Genomic DNA, 19038 nt, shown 5'->3' with positions numbered 1-19038 from the left:
GAGGGGGGAAAATAGTGAAGCTGTATGCCTTCTTTGTAAAGTTTTGTTGTTTGTTAAAAACTTTAATTTGATTTAGTATAGATGTTGTCTGTTAGTATTAGATTTCTCTGTTCATCAGTGTTCATGACTTTCCCCAAACGACCTTGTTTAATCTCTCAATGTCTGTATGTTGATTGTATAGTGTGAAGAATTCGAGCTATAGTCTACCATCCTACCACCCTTACAGTAACAGTTATGACTACTCGGACCAGAGCAGGCAGAGCGAGCGCTCAGGCTTGTGTGGACTCTCAAACCTGGGCAACACCTGTTTCATGAACTCTGCTGTGCAGGTAATCTTTTCACGGAGCTCTTTAGAGTCTGGAACTATGCTAATAGCACGCCAGTGTTTACTCAAAATTCTACAGAGAAAACTGTTGATTTGAAAGATATTTTTCTCTCCTGTTTTTACGTTTTAGTGTTTAAGCAATACCCCTCCGCTGACAGAGTACTTCCTCAAAGACAAGTACACAGATGAGCTGAATGAGGACAATCCACTGGGCATGAAGGGGGAGATTGCCAGAGCCTACGCAGAGCTTATTAAACAGCTGTGGTCAGGCAAATACAGCTACGTCACCCCGAGGCCTTTCAAGGTAATTCCTTGGAAAAAAATATATTAAATGTGAGAACGAACCTTCATGTTTGAATCTTCACATATGTTAAAAAACGATTTTTGATCGATGTTGGACAGATGAAGGCTTGCATCAATCTGTGGGAGCTAATAATCTCATGATGGCACTCTTCAATGAAATACATAAACAGACATGGACATTGTATGGCCGCCGGCCACATCCAGTCCATTGGTAGGCCCTGTGAGGTCGATGGGACATTAAAACATAGTTATAAACCATGCACTTTCTCTCTTTTAGCCATCAAATATTCCCCATAAGAGAATAGCTTATTTTGTGTGTTTGTTGTTGTTTTTTGTTTTTGTAGTTTGTAGGAAATGAAAACTTGTCACTTACACTTTAATTTGAGTGTTTTATTAAGGTGAGTGTGTTTATCCTGATATTTTGATAGTGCAAGTAAGCAAATGTGAATGTCCATCAATGTCTATGAGAGATTTGAGTTTGCTAGCCTGGAAGCTGTCAACTAACAATTAAAAGAATTGATCCAGAGTGAAGAATTTTAAACAACACGTTCATTTATTTACTGCAATTTGGATTGAGAAATTCAAGAATTTGAGTAATGCAGAGTGGGAACAAACATTTGAAGGACTGAGTTGATGTACCCTCTGAGAAAAAGAAGTATTTGAGAATGTGCCCGTCTCCAGGTGAACTGTGAACTAGATAAGAGCTGTCTGTGACACAACCGAGTTATTGTGTTTGTGAATCGAAGTTTATCGAAATCGAAGTTTGACGAAGTTTAACGAATCCAGGTACAGATCCTCAGTTAGTGACTGTCACATTAAGACCTCATATACCCTAACCCTGACTTTAATGCTCTTGTTCAGGCCCAAAACAGACTAGATTTTTCTCACTCAGATGAAGTCCTTAATCTACAAGCAAAATAGGAACAGCACTTTGTATGAAGTTAAAGATTTTTGAAATTGTTTCTGGGAATGTTGATTTAATAGTGATAAAATGTTTTTAACTATGCCTTTTTCATATTTTCATTAGCTAATTGCAACAGTTAGTCTTAATCTTACTGCTGAGCATATAAAGGTTGAAACCATTTCAGTTTAAGACCTATGGGCTACAGAATAGAGAACATGGACATCTTAAATTATTTTGTAAGAAACCGGTTATCCAGTGTGATGTATTATGATGAGACCGACTTGATTTTGCTCCTGTACCCATGTCATTTTATCTGTTTTTTTTTTTTTTCCCCCCCAAAAAGTATGCTTTAAAAAAAAAATTATTTATTCCCCCCCCAAATCATCCAGACCCAGGTGGGCCGCTTTGCTCCCCAGTTCTCGGGCTACCAGCAGCAGGACTCTCATGAGCTTCTGGCTTTCCTTTTGGATGGCCTACACGAGGACTTGAACCGGATCAGAAAGAAGCCCTACATTCAGCTCAAGGATGCTAATGGTCGGCCTGATAAGGTGAGACCAGCAGCTGATGAATCGATTGATAAAAGTTAAAAAAACAAAACAAAAACAAAAACCAGAGAGAGAGCAAGAGGAGCAAGATTTATTTAGCTACATTTTATTAAATTTTGTATATATGTGTTTTTATTTATTTATTTATTTTACCAGGTTGTGGCAGAGGAAGCGTGGGAGAACCACATTAAGAGAAATGACTCCATTATTGTGGACATCTTCCACGGTCTTTTCAAGTCGACTCTGGTGTGTCCTGTGTGCTCGAAGGTCTCTGTGACCTTTGATCCTTTCTGCTACTTGACCCTGCCACTGCCCATGAAGAAGGAACGGACACTAGAAGTTTATTTAGTCAGACTGGACCCTCTGGCCAAACCCACACAGGTAACAAGCTGAGCACAGAGGTGAAAAAAACCCCAAAACATCTACTACTGTAAGCAGTATCGTGCCATTTCATGTATGAACAGCGGGCAGTAATCATGTTTTTGTTTTTTTCCCCTCAGTACAAACTAACTGTGCCAAAAGTGGGCTACATTTCTGACCTGTGTACCTCCCTGTCCAACCTGTCAGGCGTGCCTGCTGAAAAGGTAGAATATTTAACATCGGCCTGTGCAGGAATCCTGCCTCTGTTATCACGTTTTAATGCTGACATCTACTTTTTAATAGCCGTTGTCCTCTGAGCTACAGAAGCTAGTGAGGGGAAATGTTGCATATTTTTCAGATAAAGGGAGAGATGAGGAGCAGGGACACAAAGGATAACTAGAGACCAAGGGAACTGGAATTCAATATGTATGAACCTGCTATTATGCTGTTACACTACATGCTGCACAGACTGAATAGCAAAGCTGCCACACTGATCAGTGTGGTCATTTATTTTCTTGTAGGTCTGTTTTACATTTTTCTTTTTTTCCCTACATGACTTCTCTGTTTGTGGTTGGTCAAGGTCACAAAGTGAGATGACACACAAGGGAAATGTTTTCCTTTTAATGAGTCAAAAATCATATTGTATTTCCTCCATATAGGCTTAATTAAGCCTGGACTTTCAGATCCTGGTTGCGTTTACAGCAGTGTATCCTACTGTCACTCAAAGCCTGCGCCATCCTGAAGTACTAGCTAAAACAAACCCCAGAAACGGGGCTTTGGAACTATCCCTAGTTCCTGCAGTGGAGATACAAAAGAAAGAAGGTGGATTTTTTTTTTTTTTTTTTTTAAATTTTGTAGAGGTTGAGAGGACTGTGAAAGAATTTAAACTATGAAAAAGATCATTTCAAACACAGGCTGGTTAATTAAGTTCAAAAAAGTTTTTTCTCATGAATTGAAGTTGTATTGCCCGTTATCTCAAGCTCGTCTTACCAATCTACTAAATGGCTTTTTAAGATGTGTTGGCAGATTAATTTAATTGCTGGCCATAATTAGGATTCTCAGCACTGACTCTCCCATCTCTTATCCTTCAGATGATTGTAACTGACATCTATAACCACCGTTTCCACCGGATCTTCGCCACCAACGAAAACCTCAGCAGTATTATGGAGAGAGATGATATTTATGTGTGAGTGTCAGATATGAGCAGCTGACAGACAACACGTCTGCAGATTATGTAGATATAACAAACTGCAGGCATGTGCCATTTTCAAAAACGTAGTTTTTTTTTTTTTTTTTTTTTTAACTAGGATGCTGAGTTTCACTTTTCATTGGTTTGTCGACATTTTGCTTAACCAGCGTGACTCTAAAGGATTCACCACATGTCTCTCTGCAGCTTTGAGGTGGCGGTGAACAGAGTGGAGGACACAGACCACGTAGTGATCCCAGTGCACTTGAGAGAAAAGTACAAGCAGTCAGGATATAACCACACGAGCACACCGCTGTTTGGACAACCCTTCCTCATCGCCGTCCCCAGAACCCTCAGTGAAGACAAGCTCTACAACATGCTGCTCCAGCGCCTCTGGTAAGTCAGCAAAAATCTACAGGCTCTTTTTGCAGATAATCAACGCTGTGTCATTTAAAAATAGAAAATAAAAACAAAAACCTGTGCTTGGAATAAAAAGTGTTTTTGTGTTTGCAGTCGGTTTGTGCGATCTTCTGTAGAGGAAGAAGAGGACGACTGTGAAGAGACACAGCCGTCTAAACAACACACTGTTAATGGTAATGCCACTAATGGACTGTTGGAGGAGGGGTCACCGAGTAAGTGCACCAACACAGTTTTCTTGTAAAGTTCTGACCTTTTGAAATGCCTTTTAAGAGAAAAAAGAAAAGTGTGCTGCTTAGTGTTTGCTGTTAAAAGCTCTACTGCTGTCTTTCAGGTGAGATGGAGACCGATGAGCAGGACGACGAGTCCAGCCAGGATCAGGAGCTGCCCTCTGAAAACGACAACAGCCAGTCGGAGGACTCTGTTGGCGGGGACAATGAGCTTGAGAACGGCGTGGTCGGCCCACAGAATTCCACCAAAGGCCAGCAAACGTCCGGGCACAACAGAAAGAGACTTTTTACATTCCAGTTCAATAACATGGGGAAAACTGACTTCTCACTCATCAAGGAGGACACCAGGCAGATCCGCTTTGACGAGGGACACCTCCGACTTAGTGGTAGGAAGCGGGCTGAAACGGGAATTCACTATCCAAGGATTATAACTGTTTTGTACTCAACTTTACTGTTTTTGTTTTAGCATCATTGAAAAGGCAAATAGAATAGTGATTTTGTTTTTTTGTTGTTTTTCCTTGATCATGTAATCACAGCATTAATCAATAAATGAAATCATTTTAACTGTGTGACAAAATAATGACCCATATTATAAATAGCCAGGCAACAAATTACAGCATATTTACATCCTGTCCATCTTTTTACAGACCGCTCTTATCTCTCCTTGGACTGGGAACCAGAAATCAAGAAGAAGTATTTTGACGAGACTGTTGTTGAGGTAAAACTAATGTCGGGAGCTGCGACATTGTTTGTTTTCACGGTGTAACTGTTGTAGTGCAGCTCTATCACATTTTTAGCAGGACGCTGAGCAGTGTGGAACATAATCATGTAGTGATAACTGCACAGAGAAGAGCAGCAGGAAACCTAGGTGACTATTCCAAATGTCTTCTAATCAAGAGCCCACAGGTTTGAAACTCTAGTTCTACTCACTAGATGATCCAGTGAATAAGCTCATCCAAGTGTTAAAGTAATCTGTAAATATTGCCTCCACGCATTTTAATCTGAGGGAAAGGATGAGTAGGGATGGCTACGATAACTTTGTGTTAAACAGTGCCAGGGCTAAATGTATTTAACAGTAATTATGTAATGGTATGGACAAGCTCCAGTGCCATCATTTCTGCTCTTGTTATTGGAGAAATTGAAATGGCCTATGTTTTTTACTTGTTACTCCAAAATCTGGAAACCCATTGGCCAGTGTTTTGGGGCTTCCAGTGTAACTGGTGAACACCTGGTCCAAACCATTCTCTTCTGTTCACTAGTTAATGTTTTTAAATGCAGGTTTTATTTACTTTTTATTTGCTTTTCAGGTTACATTTGGGTACATTCTCCTGTCTAAAGAACTTGGACTACAAACTGAAACCAAACTGTTTTCACTGCCAGAAAGAGTCTTATTGTCTATATGGAGTTAGCCTATACTACTAGTAATGATAGTAGAAAGGACACTTCACCAGTCTGTGATGGCACTTTCAGGGTTCAAACATAACTAATGTGTCTTAAATTTGTACAGCTTGCACAGCTTTTGACTGCCTAGCTTGCAGTTCATCTCTAGTTGTTCCACATATGTGTTGCATCCAAGAGTCTACAGATTTACAAGTTGTTGTTTTTTATGTTGTTGTAATTGTACTATGTAACTGTAATGTGTTTTAGGATTATGATGATTAGGATTATTAGATAATGGTCTGAAACAGTGTTTATAGCTGTTTAATTTATATATACCACATGTACATTAATTATTTCTTTTTCGTTTTTCTCTAAAAACCTATTAAAATATTAATTAATATTATAGTTGAAGTACCTTAAGCAGTACTGTTGAGAATAATAGTTGAGGTCTTGACAACACTTATCTCTAACTGTACTTTTAAATGGCTTCTTTCAAAGTTAAATGTTCTCTTTTGCCACAGATTTTAATTCATGTCATTTCAGACAACTAATTCAAAAGTGTTTTACTCTAACAACTATACACTTGTGTCTCTGGGAGCAGGACTTTGACAAGCACGAGAGCATGGAGTACAAACCTCAGAAAAAGGCTTTCTTCAAGCTGAAGGACTGCATCGAACTGTTCACCACAAAGGAAAAACTGGGGGCAGAGGACCCTTGGTGAGAAACAGTGAAAACACAATTCAAAACACGAGTTGTTGAAGTATGGCTGGTTACAGCACCTAAAAGGTGATGTATGTATCTTCTCACAGGTACTGTCCCAACTGTAAGCAGCACCAGCAGGCCACAAAGAAGCTGGACCTGTGGTCTCTGCCACCAGTGCTGGTGGTCCATCTTAAACGCTTCTCCTACAGTCGCTACATGAGGGATAAACTGGACTCGCTTGTTGACTTCCCGCTCAGGTAGGCACACGTACACACATTCACAGGGCACTGCCTTTTTAGCAGTTTATCCACTGTATATCCTCCTCATTCTTTTCAAAATCCACAGTGTGTGTATGTGCACACTCACAAATATACCCCTGATGAGGTAATGACAAGCTGCTTTGTTGTTGTGTGATAGATGATTGGGGTTGCTGCATAATTTTGTATTTTTATTTTTTATTTTCTTAATGCAATGTTTTGTAGTCAACTCAAAGTACTTTTTTGAGGGAGTAAAAAACCCAACAACAAATGATTGTTTCCCAAAAAGGTAGGACAAACGTGGCACGTGCTCAAGGACATCAGTGTTGACACAAGCTGTGTGTATTTCTGCTGTAAGGCAAACAGGTGAATTGTGAGTCTGTCTTTTGACGCTTTAGCTTTCAGTTATATTAAAGTGCATATTTTAAATGTTTAATTTGTTGCTTTTCTGAATAAATATTGTTACACTTTGATTTGTGTGAGTATTATATTGTGATTGCTATAATACACAAGATGTGAAATATTAGTATCTGAAAATATAAACAAGTCATATTTTTATAATCTTTCAGAAAAACCTTCAAATTATTATCATTATTTTGTGTTTAGATGCTTTTTTTTGTATAATTAAATCAATCAGATTTTAATGTTAGACAAAGATAACAGAGTAAGGGTTACCTACATGAGTTTGGTCTGAAACATGTAGGTGTGATAAATATGGGAAAAGAGGTAAGAAGAAATGAAGGGTCTGATCCTGTTTTACAACACTGTACATGCTACATGTTTCTACCTTCATCACAAACACACCTCACTGAACGTGTGCAATGACGGCTTGTTTTGTGTTTGTTCCCAGAGATCTGGACATGTCTGAATTCCTGATCAACCCCAATGCCGGACCCTGTCGCTATGACCTCATTGCTGTGTCCAACCACTATGGTGGGATGGGAGGAGGCCACTGTAAGACTCAAACTCACGCAACCATGTAGCTGTTGTTTGTTTGTTTGTTTTTTTTTTTAAATTAGGATTTATAATGTTCCTGATTTAGTTTTAACCTCATCAAAGGTCACTGGTAGAAAGAGGAACGTTCTTATGCCCTCTGAGTAACCAGACAGTTTAAATCTGGCTTGTTGTGAATCTGTAAACTGTAGAATCTCTTACATTAGCTACTAATGCTGTTAGAAGTCGCAAATTGCTTTATAACATAAGGGCCAAGCAGTGGGAGTATATAAAATGACACACAGAAAGGGAAACATGGTGAAACGGGGCTCTAACTAATGGAAATTTTCATGACTAAAGGATTTCCAACAGAAAAATAAATGTAATCAGAGCGGTAACTTCTTGTGTATCTGGGCTCTCTTTGCTAAAATCGATACGTCTCCCACACAGTTTTTGGCATTGCCACGTTTCTACTCTTCTAATCAAAGCTTCGATTTGGTGCATAAACTCTTACAAATTTCCTTTTGAATGACTAGTTGATTAATCAGTGAGTAATTTCTGCTCTAATTGCTGTCTTTTCCTGTCTTTTGATCTTGTTTTTGTTTCTTCTTTTCAGATACTGGTTACGCTAAAAACAAAGACGATGGAAAGTGGTACAACTTTGATGACAGCAGCGTGTCTCCTGCCAGCGAAGATCAAATAGTGGTGAGTGTCCTCATTTGTAAAAGCCACAGGCAGCAAGTCCTACTGCATTTTTATTAAAGGCAGACTTGCTGGGCAAAAGAAAATGAATTATGTCATCAGAGTAATGCACGTACGTGCACTGTAATGATTCAACTAATGAGGATGAGTTATGTAGTTGCCAAACAGTCTGAGTTCTCCAAGGCATCCAACTGTGCCGAGACCCCAAAAGGTTGATTCTGTTCATCTGGACGTAGCGTTTTCCATGGGAGAAACCACTGAAAATGCTACGTCCAGATGAACAGAATCAACATTTTGGGATTTACTTACCTGGATGATTGAGCATGCATCATGACAACTGTGCTGAGATTCCCCAAAAAGAAAGTGTGGGTGTGTGGTACAGAGAGCTCTCTGTTCTGTGGTGGGGAGGATGATTGAAGCCAGGCAGGTAAACCATCACGGAGATGTTTCCATTGAGAGCGTTTATAAAGGCTTTCACACCTTGGAGGCAAACTGAACTTTAGATGTTCTGGAAGAGATTTAGCAAGCCACCTCAGAGGAGACCAGCTCTTTCTGTAAACCATTTTTGAAAATGGGTAATGGCTTCATACATTTTAACAAAGGATTTCATTATAGTAGGACCTCATTTTGCTTTTAAATTCATGTTTAATGGGCAACTGTTGGAGATGTTATGTTCCAGGAAATAACATCTCAAGTAGTGATGATGTTGCAAGCATGAATACTGTATGTATCCTAATCTGAGTTTATGGGATTTAAAGAGATGAGAAATAATCTGTACAAAAATCAAAACTAACAGTGTATTAGTTCAATGGTGCGACTAAAAAAAATATTTGGTCGCACCAGTGTGACCAACTGTTCAGGTAACAAAAAAAAAAGAAAAAAAAAAATCTCTGCAACTCTCCGTGTGGTCAACAATCATTATGCCCCTATCGTGGACTGAACCAATCAGAGATAGTCAGGGGCGTGACCTCTCTGATTGGCCGTGGTCCAGTTGAAAGTGCAGTTGGAAGAGGGAGGTGAGTAGCTTGAATAAAGCGATATCGATTCATTAAATCCTGAATTGACTTTTAAATATAACTGTGTTTTGCCAGAAATGCCAGATTCTCAGATTAAAGCTCACATAACTATTTCAACAACCACCAAACAGCAAATGAGAGCAGGTACACGGATTCCACACAAAGAATCCGTGTACCTGCTGGCTCGGTGAATTTTGGTTGGAGAGAGACAAAACCTGCAGCTCAGAATCTAGTGCAAAAAAGACGTAAACACAGAGCGGACCCGACGCATCAGAATCAGCTTTCTCTTTCTCGGCTTTCTCACCCTTCTCACCCGATGGCACGTAGACGGACACGCTGTCGGAGCTCACCGTTTCTGATGCGTCGGGTCCGCGCTGTGTTTACGTCTTTTTTGCGCTGATTCTGAGCTGCAGGTTTTGTCTCTCTCCAACCAAAATTCACCGAGCCAGCAGCAAAAGAAGCAGCAAACTACGCTTCACATTTGATCAATGTCGTCATGAATTCCCTCTTACTTTTGCTGTTTTGCTTCCACCATGATAAAAATCACACTTCATGCACAGCTCCCTCTCTCTCTCTCTCTCTCTGTACTTCAAGAACAGTTTCCCGTCTCAAATCTGTTTTCTGCATTATTTATTCGCTTATTACCCACCAGTCTACCGTTGTTTACAGCGCTGTCGGCCGCTGTCTTTTTCTTTTCTTTTTCTTTTTTTTCACTTAAATGACCTCGGACAAGAAAGCCTAATTTCTGCTGTTCAATACTGAAGAAATTTAAACTTTTTAAAATTATGCAAAATTGCAGAATATTTTTAAGGTTATCTGCTATAAAAAGCCAGACCAGGAAAATCTCCTTCATGTTTTTCTGTGTTTTATTCTCAGTTACTTTGACACAAAGGCATCTGCTGGTATGTTCACAATTCTGATGAAGTCTCACATGTATCAGTACTGATAAATGATCAGAATTATAATATTTCTGACTGTCTGAGGCTAAATTGAATCGAATCAGGACTTTGAGAACCGGAATCGAATGGATTATAGAAATCAGTGATGATACCCAGCCCTAGTGAGCAGCCTAGGCCTGACAGAAGTGTATGTACCTGTGGGTAATAAGAAAAGATGAAAAGAACTATTGATAACTTTTGTGTTATGTTAAGGCCTGATCCATCTGAAATTCATAGCCAGCTCTGACACGGTGTCATCAATCTTTGAATGCTGAAAAAACAGCAGTGTATCCAGAAAACACATTATATGCAGCGATAAATGCACTGCCCAAGTGTCCCCTCTCCCCACTGCCTTTCAGCAGCATGCAACACCAAACAGGACGTCAGAGGAGGCCGGGATGATGATTAAGTTTAACATTTTCTACAATATTGACAAAGCACTTAAAGCACAAGATTGTTAGTTAATAATTTAGAAATGAATATTGTCTGTATGGACTGCAATTCCCCCCCCAAAAAAGTGCACATGTAAAACTGCAGTGTTAAGCGATGCGGTTGAAAAATTTGAGTGCGCCTAACTTTTGTGCCAAAAAGTTAGTCTAGAGCCCTGATGGGTGTTCACACAGACACAGCTACATGCGACAGCCACAGAATAAAATTTCTTCTCAGGCAATCTGTTAGTGCTGCTAAGTGCATGTGCATGCCACGTTGTTGGCCATATTATTAAATTAAAAATATTGAACACGTAAAACACAGCCACACTGATAAAAATGTGGCACATCAGATGGTTAAATGTATTCAAAGCACACACCTAATAATGCAAACTATATCCCTTAATATAATGTAAAATGGTGAGTTCCTTTAAGGAAAAAAAATCCAGACCCTGTACAGTTGTGATAATGCAGAGACAAAAGCAGTTTTGTCTGTAAGGACTGTGACCTGCTGTTCAAGTAAGCCTCAAGTGGTCATTAAAGGGAACTGCATTTATTTGCACTAAGCATTATCTTCATTTTTCAGACCTGGATGCTTCCATTTAAAAGATATTTGGTGGTCTAGTGAATATTTATACAGCCAGCTTCTCCAGTTTATAAACATCTTTAATGACTGCGTTTCTTGGTGTTTCTCAAAGGAAAACAAAAAGGAAAAGTTGGTAAAAGTCAGTTTTCTAAGGTGAGCCTGACTCCATCATGTCAGTGTAGCTGAGTGATGTCCTTTCCTGTTTTGTTTCCGTCTCTCTCTGTAGTCCAAAGCAGCCTATGTGCTGTTCTACCAGCGCCAGGACACGGTGAAAGGCACCGGCTACTTTGCTCTCGACCGAGAGGAGGAGGAGGAGGAAGATGAAGAGGAGGAAGAGGAAGGGGAGGATGAGGAGAATGAGGTCGAAGTAGAGAGGAGGGAGAGAAAAACCACCTCGTCTGCTCAGGGAGCCTTGTCTGCTGCCGCCGCCGTTCAAAGCGACGAAGAGGACCCGAATGAGAACCGGTGCAGGAAGAACGACGACGAGCAGGAAGAGGAGGCGGCGGAACAGGCGCCCAATCGAGACGTCGCCATGAAAACCAACTGAGGAAAACGAGGACATGAATGAATATATATATATATGAGAGAGAGAATGGGATCTTTCCATCCAAAGCCATACGGACACAAGGCGTGACAGCGGGCGCCACTGGTCCCACCCAGCGGCTCGGACTTAGCTGCTCGACAGGAAGAACCGCTGCGGGGACATCAGCTGTTGGGTCAGGGGGCTACAGGGGTACGCAACTCTAAGAAATCAGGGCCCTCCTCTGTGGTTGGATCACTGTGTGTGTGTGTGTGTGTGTGTGTGTGTGTGTGTGTGTGTGTGTGTGTGTGTGTGTGTGTGCGCGTGTGCGTGTGCGTGTGCGTGCATCTACGTGTGTGACCACGTTCGTTTGTTTAGAATTTGCTCACTTGCTCTCTGAGAAGAGTCACTAAACAGCCGGGATCCTTTTTTTTTCTTTTTTTTTTTTTTTTTTTTTTTTTTTCTCACAGCTTTGAATCTCAGTTTTATTTTAATTTTTTTTAAAAGTACATATTTTTGAGAGGAATGCATTTTTGGCATATCATTTTAGCATCATCGTTTAGATTTTGTAAATATTTTAAACACTGAATTGAGTTTTCATGATGCGCTGAAACATTTTTGAACTTGCACAATCACCAACCATCCGCCCCCCTTTTCTTTTTTTTAAATTTTAAATGTATCAATGCCAGACATACTGCAACTTTGTCTCAGAGGGTTTTCTCACATACAGAGCTTAGGAAGCTGCCTTTAGTAAGCCAGTGCTGAGATGCCACTACACTAAGACATAATGTAGAGAACTGACAGGCGTTGCTGTGTGGGGTTTTTTGTTTTGTTTTTGTTTTTAAAATAGCCATGCAGCCGAGCTAGCTTTGTCATGCTGCTGCGATCTTAGATTTTTACACATGATTAGCATACGGGCATGAGCCTTGGCGAACTTAAGATCCTGCTTGTGCTCTCTCTATAGTCCTCTCTGTTTATAATTCTTCAGTAAAGCAGGACTGAGATGTTGCGTGGCTAACTTTGCAAAGAAACCACACTGTATCTCTCCATATTTTAAATATTAGGAAATGCTCTTTTAGAAGTTTATATCCGGAAGTCAAACCTATATGTAGTGAAGTGGTGTTTAAGGAGTTAGCAGAGATTCTTTACTCCTCTTCACCTGCTCCTGAAGTTGTACTTCATTAGATGGTATTTAAAGCTTTATTGTGGCTACGTTCTTAAGATTTTAGGCACTTTGAGATTAGGAACATCGGTGATTTCATTGTCTCTTGTTTGAATCGCCTCGGCCTTAACTCTTAATCTCAGACCAGTCGCCTTTTCTTTGCACACGGCCGTCACACCATCTCTCGATGTTACGCGAGCACTCGTCTATGAATGTCCATGTTACTTGCTTGATATCTCCCAGCCACGTCACACCAGTTTCTTTTAACCCACAAGAGGGCCAGAATGTATGCTGAATGAACCAGACCACATGTATGTGACTGATGCCTTTTAAGTCATCCTTTCTTTCTTTCACTTCTCCCCATGGCCCTTTCGAGTTTGAAAGGTGATGGAAATGGGTGTTCTTTGCATTTTATATTACCTGTATGAATTTCATGGGTATTAGCTGAATGCGTCCCTTCTTTGTGGTCCTGAGCTTTGAGGAGGAGAGAGGGAGACAAAACTTAGAAAAACAAAAAACAAAAAACATTTTGGGGTGAGTGTGCCTAAAAGGCCTTTCAGCTTCTCGGGATCATGATACAGTGAAAATATTTTGTGGCAGATCGTTGGCAGGATATTCCTCCATCGACGTAACTCGCGGTAAAACTCTATTCTCCATGGTGGAGTGCGATGTTTTCTTTTCTACCTGCTCTTTCCATTGTAAACAGCATTAGCGGATCTGTTGTTGCCTCAGAATATTAGATGTGTAACATGCCTTTAAGAGCATCTCTCTGCTTTGACTTCAGGTGGCTTTACCGCCTCAGTGCTGCCTTGCTTTTTGGGCAACTCACCCCATCCTGAGTGAGATGTGATTGCTACTATAGGCTTATACAATACTGTACATAAGAGTTCACTCTGTGAGTGCACATTTGATAAAATTTATTTATTTATATGTAAGCATTTAATAATAAACAATATATTTAAAACCTTGGCAAGGCGTGAAATGTCGGGGGTAACGTGGCTCGAGTCCACACATACACACTAGTTTGCAGAGTCTTGCCTGTGCTCTCGTCAGGGAGGGAATATTTTTTAACAAAGGATGATTCTGTTTTGGGACTTTTTTTGTAAAGATAATCCAGACATCCTTGCATGATGATGTATGGGGTGGGGGGTGGGGAGTTACCAGGTTTGGCTGCACTTGAGTTCACTTGGGTTTACATTTGAAATGTGCATGTGTATTTATACACAATCTTCAATAAAGTTGTGTAAAGCTTCCTGTGCTTCTGCCTGGTGGTTCATTTTCTTGACAGACTTCCATAGCTGTCCCACATCTTTGACTGTATTATTATTATTATTTTTTTATAAATAAGAGAAATGATAAAATATAAATCTGTTTGTGTCCTTTGCGTAACATAGTTGTCAAATTACCAGATACTTCAGCTTCTGGGCTGAAATATATGAAATAACAGGTTTATTTATTTAATACTATGATTGGTACACATTCTGTTTAGAATTTACATTTTTCTAGATATTTACATCTCTATGTAAATGTGTATCAGAAACACGATCCAATTCCTCTAAACACATCGCTTTTTCCTACTTTGGGCTCTCTATAAATACATTTTGAAATTATAATTAATGCAATGCTGCTACCCGTTGGATAAAAAATGTCATTTTAAAAATGTACAGCATTCAAAGCTGCTCTGGTAGAATAAAAAATATGAATCTGAATATTAGCACAACAGGTCGCCTTTAACATCTATGGTCAGGAAAGCATGCTCAGCTCATCCCAGCAGTAAGTGATATCACTGGCATTCCCTAAAAAAGGTGAACATCGCTATGAGCCATATAAAGGAAGGCTGTCATGCTTTCCTTTGTTTTATCCTCTGCTCTCCATCTCCCAGCATGATTTGTGAGCAGGAACACGGTGTTCTCTCCCCGGTTCCTCCGGGTTATCCGGCCGCTTACAGTCAAGGCGGTTCCACCGAGAAGAGGCTCGTCCTTCTGACCAATAGGAGAGAGGAAAACGAGGATCGGCTGTGCGCAAAGCGCCTCACTCCGTCAGAGAAAACGGAAACCCATAGAGAAACGTGCTTTGCCTGTTAAGATTGGACGTTAGAACGCGCTGACATTATAAGGAGGCTATGAATGACAGGGATGGATGGTCTGAAATCTCTCTCATGAGCATAAAGGTTTCATTGTTCTGGCACTTCACAATTTTTAACAGACGACGGCTACAGTCTGGCACATCTTTAAAAACACCTTCGTCTGTGTTTTACCAGCTGGTGGCGCCCTCTGCCAGCGTTCCCTCTCCTGCTGGTGTTTGGGAAAGCAGTCAGAGGTGGACCTCTGCGTTTTCTCCAATATCTGGTCGTGGCTACACCCGTCCTGACGTTCCCCGCGAATTTTATCCACGGCGCTCCGCCACATCCACTCATTTTATTTGATTTTTTTTAGTTGGGGGGAGGGGGCGCACACACTACCTGACGTGCTGTCGGAGGCAGAAAGGTTAGAGCAAAGCGGGTCTCCTGTTTGGATTCGTTCGCCTTTCTGCCCTTTAAACCGCACGGATGTGATGGCTGGACAACTTTGTGCTCACGGCGCGGAGACCGAAGCAGACAACAATAGGCTCTGAAGCAGCCTGATGCAGTTCAGCTGCAAGGTGAAGGACCGCGTGAACAGCCCGTGGATCGTTTGCGTTTTCTCAGATCCAACGAGTCCGGCAAGGTAACAATTTAAACAGAATTACAGGCAGTGTTTTCACTTTTAAGTAATCTTTTTGTTTCAAAAAACCAACCCCCCCCCCCCCCCCCCCCCCCAAAAATGTGTTGCTTTCAGAGCTAAAAATATTTTTTTGTGTAAAAAATGGTTAGTATCGTGGTTTGTGGTGATTTGTGCCTGAATATGTTTTATGTAGAGTGCAATCATCAATATTGTTCTAATTACAACAAGATTTAAAAGCATTAAAAGCAGGATTCCGTGTTTCTCTCTCTCTCTCTCTCTCTCTCTCCCTTTTTTTTTTTTACATGAATGGCACCGTGCCACTCCACGCGCCTCGCCGCCCTTACCTGCCACATTTTTTTCCCTCTCTTTGCTTTTTTCCTTCCCACCGAGGTCAACCGAGGAGAGCGGTGTGTGCAGGAGATATGGGAAATGTACGGGAGGTGTTTTTTTTCCCCCTCCTTTCCTACCATGGGTGGGGTTTTGTCTCGCTTTATTGCGGCCCCGTTTTAGGCGTGCGCCATTTTCCGTGCGCTTTTACGCACGGGGACGCCAATAAAACTGATAGTCTGATTAAATCTAGAACCAAGAGATTTTCCCAAGAAAAGCGCGATTAAGCATCCCTGGTGCCAAGTTCTGGCTGAGGTAGTAGTTTGTGCTGTTGGTCGGGTTGTCATATTACCCCTTGTGGAGATGACTGCGCAATCTACTGCCTTGCCGGCGCTGGTGACTTGCAACGAGGGAGCCAACCGGATCGACATAAAAGCCTCACTTTTCATCGTTCAGAAAAAGAAGTGACGGAATAAAACCCCTTCGCATGTTTTCAAGAAAATTCAAATACTTGTGTGGATATAAATGTTACAATTTCTTGAAATAAAGTATTTTTGCCTAAGCTTGCATCACGTGCATTTGTGTACATCTGATTCCAAATCTTGTTATAATTAATGTTCTGCTTAGACATTCTTATTTTTCACGGGGATGGGGTGTTAAAGCACAGATGGAATTAATGATCCCTGTCCCATTAAGTGTCTCAGCAAGCCTTTATGGTAACCTAGTGCTGTACTATATTATAAATTTTGTTATAGCCCAATACAACGTACATATGGGGCCAATTTTGCCGCTACCAGTGCTGATACTCGTACTCCCTTAAGATACCAATAACTCCAATTCTTCAGCAGTTTCACTGGTTGCCCATAGAAGCTAGTATAAGCTTTAAAATTTTAGTTCTCATATTTAAATGCATCCATAACCTTGGCCCTCCTTATCTGTGTGATCTGCTTCATATTACCACTGCTTCCCACTCTCTCAGATCTTCATCTGCCATTCATCTTGTTCCTTCTGCTCGTCTTGTCACTATGGGGAACAGAGCTTTCAGTCGCTCTGCTCCTCGACTCTGGAACTCACTTCCTCCAGTCATAAGAAATACAGATTCCCCTCCCTTATTTAAGTCACAGCTCAAAGCATACTTGTTTACTTGTTTAAACTGGCTTGCTCGCTTTAATACAGAAAAATTACTTTTCAAAAAAAATTGTTTGTTTTTTGTATTTTAATCTACTGTTTTATATCTTTCTTCTCTTTGTAAGGTGACCTTGGGTTTTAGAAAGGCGCCCTCAAATAAAATGTATTTCTGCTCTTCATGTATTTTAAAACTGTTTTTTTGTTGTTGTTGTTTAAACCGGGAATGTAAAAGGTGCCTGTCTCTAAAGCACTGTGGGCCAGCTTCTGTGTAGGCCCTAAATAAAATGGATGTGACAGTCAACGCAAAAATTTTTCATAGTGCGCCAGGGGCGTAATTTCCAGGGGGTTAGGGGGGTTGTAACCCCCCCAATAATCAGACCCAACCAATATAACCCCCCCAATAAAATTATGAATTATCTTGCATAAATACGCTGTTGATTTTCTTTACTCATTTCAGGTATTACCAGCAAAATAGTTGCATATTTAATCATGTAGTGTGCATTTGAGGTATTTTCTTTTATAATTGCCAAAAAAATAATTTAATTAAGTAGGCTACATAGTAAACTTAGAGGATAGGAAAAGAGTATCATTCGCTAAAGCAGGACAACCTTCAAGTGCAGCTGTCATCAACACACTTCGACATTTCCTATTGTGGCAAATCAGAATGTGTGCTGTGAAGAGCAGGCTGTCCACAGTTCCATGGGAGGAATTATGCAGAAGTTGGCAAAAAATAAGGGGAGTGAGTTTTAAACACATCTGACTGATGCATGCTTTGAAATTGGCGTAGTGCTTGAACTCAATGTTTGAACTGTGAAACAGTGTTTAGGGAGCTGTGGGAAAATTATTTTTAGGGGCTAGCCGTTTGGAACCCCCTTTATTTGACCTTACTAGTTCATCCACTGAGTGAAATGGTTGAAACGATTGAAACCCAGTTTTTTGATTGGCTGCCCCTGTAAACAGAAGGTTAAATAGCGGGTGGGTGGGGCTTATTGTGGATATCTGCTTAAACTGACACAGAGGGCTGGCCAACAAAGAAAACTGAAACCAAGTGTTAAGAGCACTCTGCCTGAGCCTCTGGCTGACAGGGATTCAGTTCAATTCAGTTTTAGTCACATAGCATCAAATCACAACAGTAGTCTCTTCAAGGTGCTCTATATTGTAAGGTAAAGACCCTAAAATAATACACAGAAAACCATCAATCAAACGATCCCTTAACAGCAAGCACTTGGTGACAGTGGAAAGGACAAACTCCCACGTGACAGGAAGAAACTTCTGTGGCAGCCATCTGCATTCATCAGCGAGGGGTGTTGGGAGTGAGATAGGACAAAAGACACACTGTGGACGAGAGCCAGAGATGAACAGTTACCTGTAGATAAGCCGAGTTCAATAAATAAATTGTTAGCCCTGTTTAATATGTGCATCCATCCCTGTGACAGTACATGTATAAGAAAACTTTAAAAATAATATATTTTCTTTAATTTTTTTTAATGAATGAAAGGATTTTTATGTATTTTAAAGGGTTGCCTAGTGACAGCCATTGTAAATTAGTTTAGAATGAAGTTGATGTGTGCCATGGTTCATAGTACACTCACTGGACACTTTATTAGTTACACTTTGCTGGTAACAGCTTGGACCCAATTTTGTCTCCATTCTTCAAGGTACAATTTTATCTAGAAAAGGTGCTAGAAAACATTCTTCTTATATTTTGGTCCATATTGACATGACAGGATTGCATAGTCGCTGCAGATTTGTCACATGCACAGCATTGATGCAAATCCATTGTGCCACATCCCAAAGGTGCTCTGTTGAGGTGATTGTGGAGGCCATTTGAGTGCAGTGAACTCATTGTACAAACCATTTTCAAGAAACCTGTTTGAGATGTTTTCCACTTTGTGACAGTGTCATACTACTGCAAGCAGCCATCACTGTGGTCACAAAGGAATGGATGGTCAGAAACAACGCAATGCTCAGCTGATACTAAGGGGCC

General features: G+C 40.6%; 1 protein-coding gene across 6 annotated transcripts in view; it reads left to right on the top strand.

The window, feature by feature from the left end:
* Positions 1–14147, top strand: part of usp15 (ubiquitin specific peptidase 15) — a 25913-nt gene extending 11766 nt beyond the window's left edge. For 4 of the 6 annotated variants that reach the window (XM_019347077.2, XM_005451730.4, XM_019347078.2 and 1 more), the window contains 15 exons: positions 182–329; positions 456–629; positions 1922–2080; positions 2234–2458; positions 2578–2661; positions 3529–3623; positions 3831–4019; positions 4137–4255; positions 4375–4656; positions 4918–4988; positions 6252–6367; positions 6460–6609; positions 7460–7563; positions 8159–8247; positions 11439–14147. In XM_019347077.2, coding sequence (XP_019202622.1) covers positions 182–329; positions 456–629; positions 1922–2080; positions 2234–2458; positions 2578–2661; positions 3529–3623; positions 3831–4019; positions 4137–4255; positions 4375–4656; positions 4918–4988; positions 6252–6367; positions 6460–6609; positions 7460–7563; positions 8159–8247; positions 11439–11759 — 2326 coding nt within the window. In that variant the 3' untranslated portion in view covers positions 11760–14147. Of the gene's footprint in view, positions 1–181; positions 330–455; positions 630–1921; positions 2081–2233; positions 2459–2577; positions 2662–2795; positions 2864–3528; positions 3624–3830; positions 4020–4136; positions 4256–4374; positions 4657–4917; positions 4989–6251; positions 6368–6459; positions 6610–6898; positions 6975–7459; positions 7564–8158; positions 8248–11438 lie in introns of those variants that run through there. The other 2 variants (XM_019347079.2, XR_003214531.1) reach the window with 2 other exon arrangements.
* The last annotated feature ends 4891 nt before the right edge of the window (positions 14148–19038 follow it).

This window comes from Oreochromis niloticus, linkage group LG17, assembly GCF_001858045.2.
Source record: "Oreochromis niloticus isolate F11D_XX linkage group LG17, O_niloticus_UMD_NMBU, whole genome shotgun sequence".
NCBI classification, from domain to species: Eukaryota; Metazoa; Chordata; class Actinopteri; order Cichliformes; family Cichlidae; genus Oreochromis; species Oreochromis niloticus.
The sequence above is the reverse complement of the archived record's forward strand: the minus strand, read 5'-3'. Positions and strand labels throughout refer to the sequence as shown.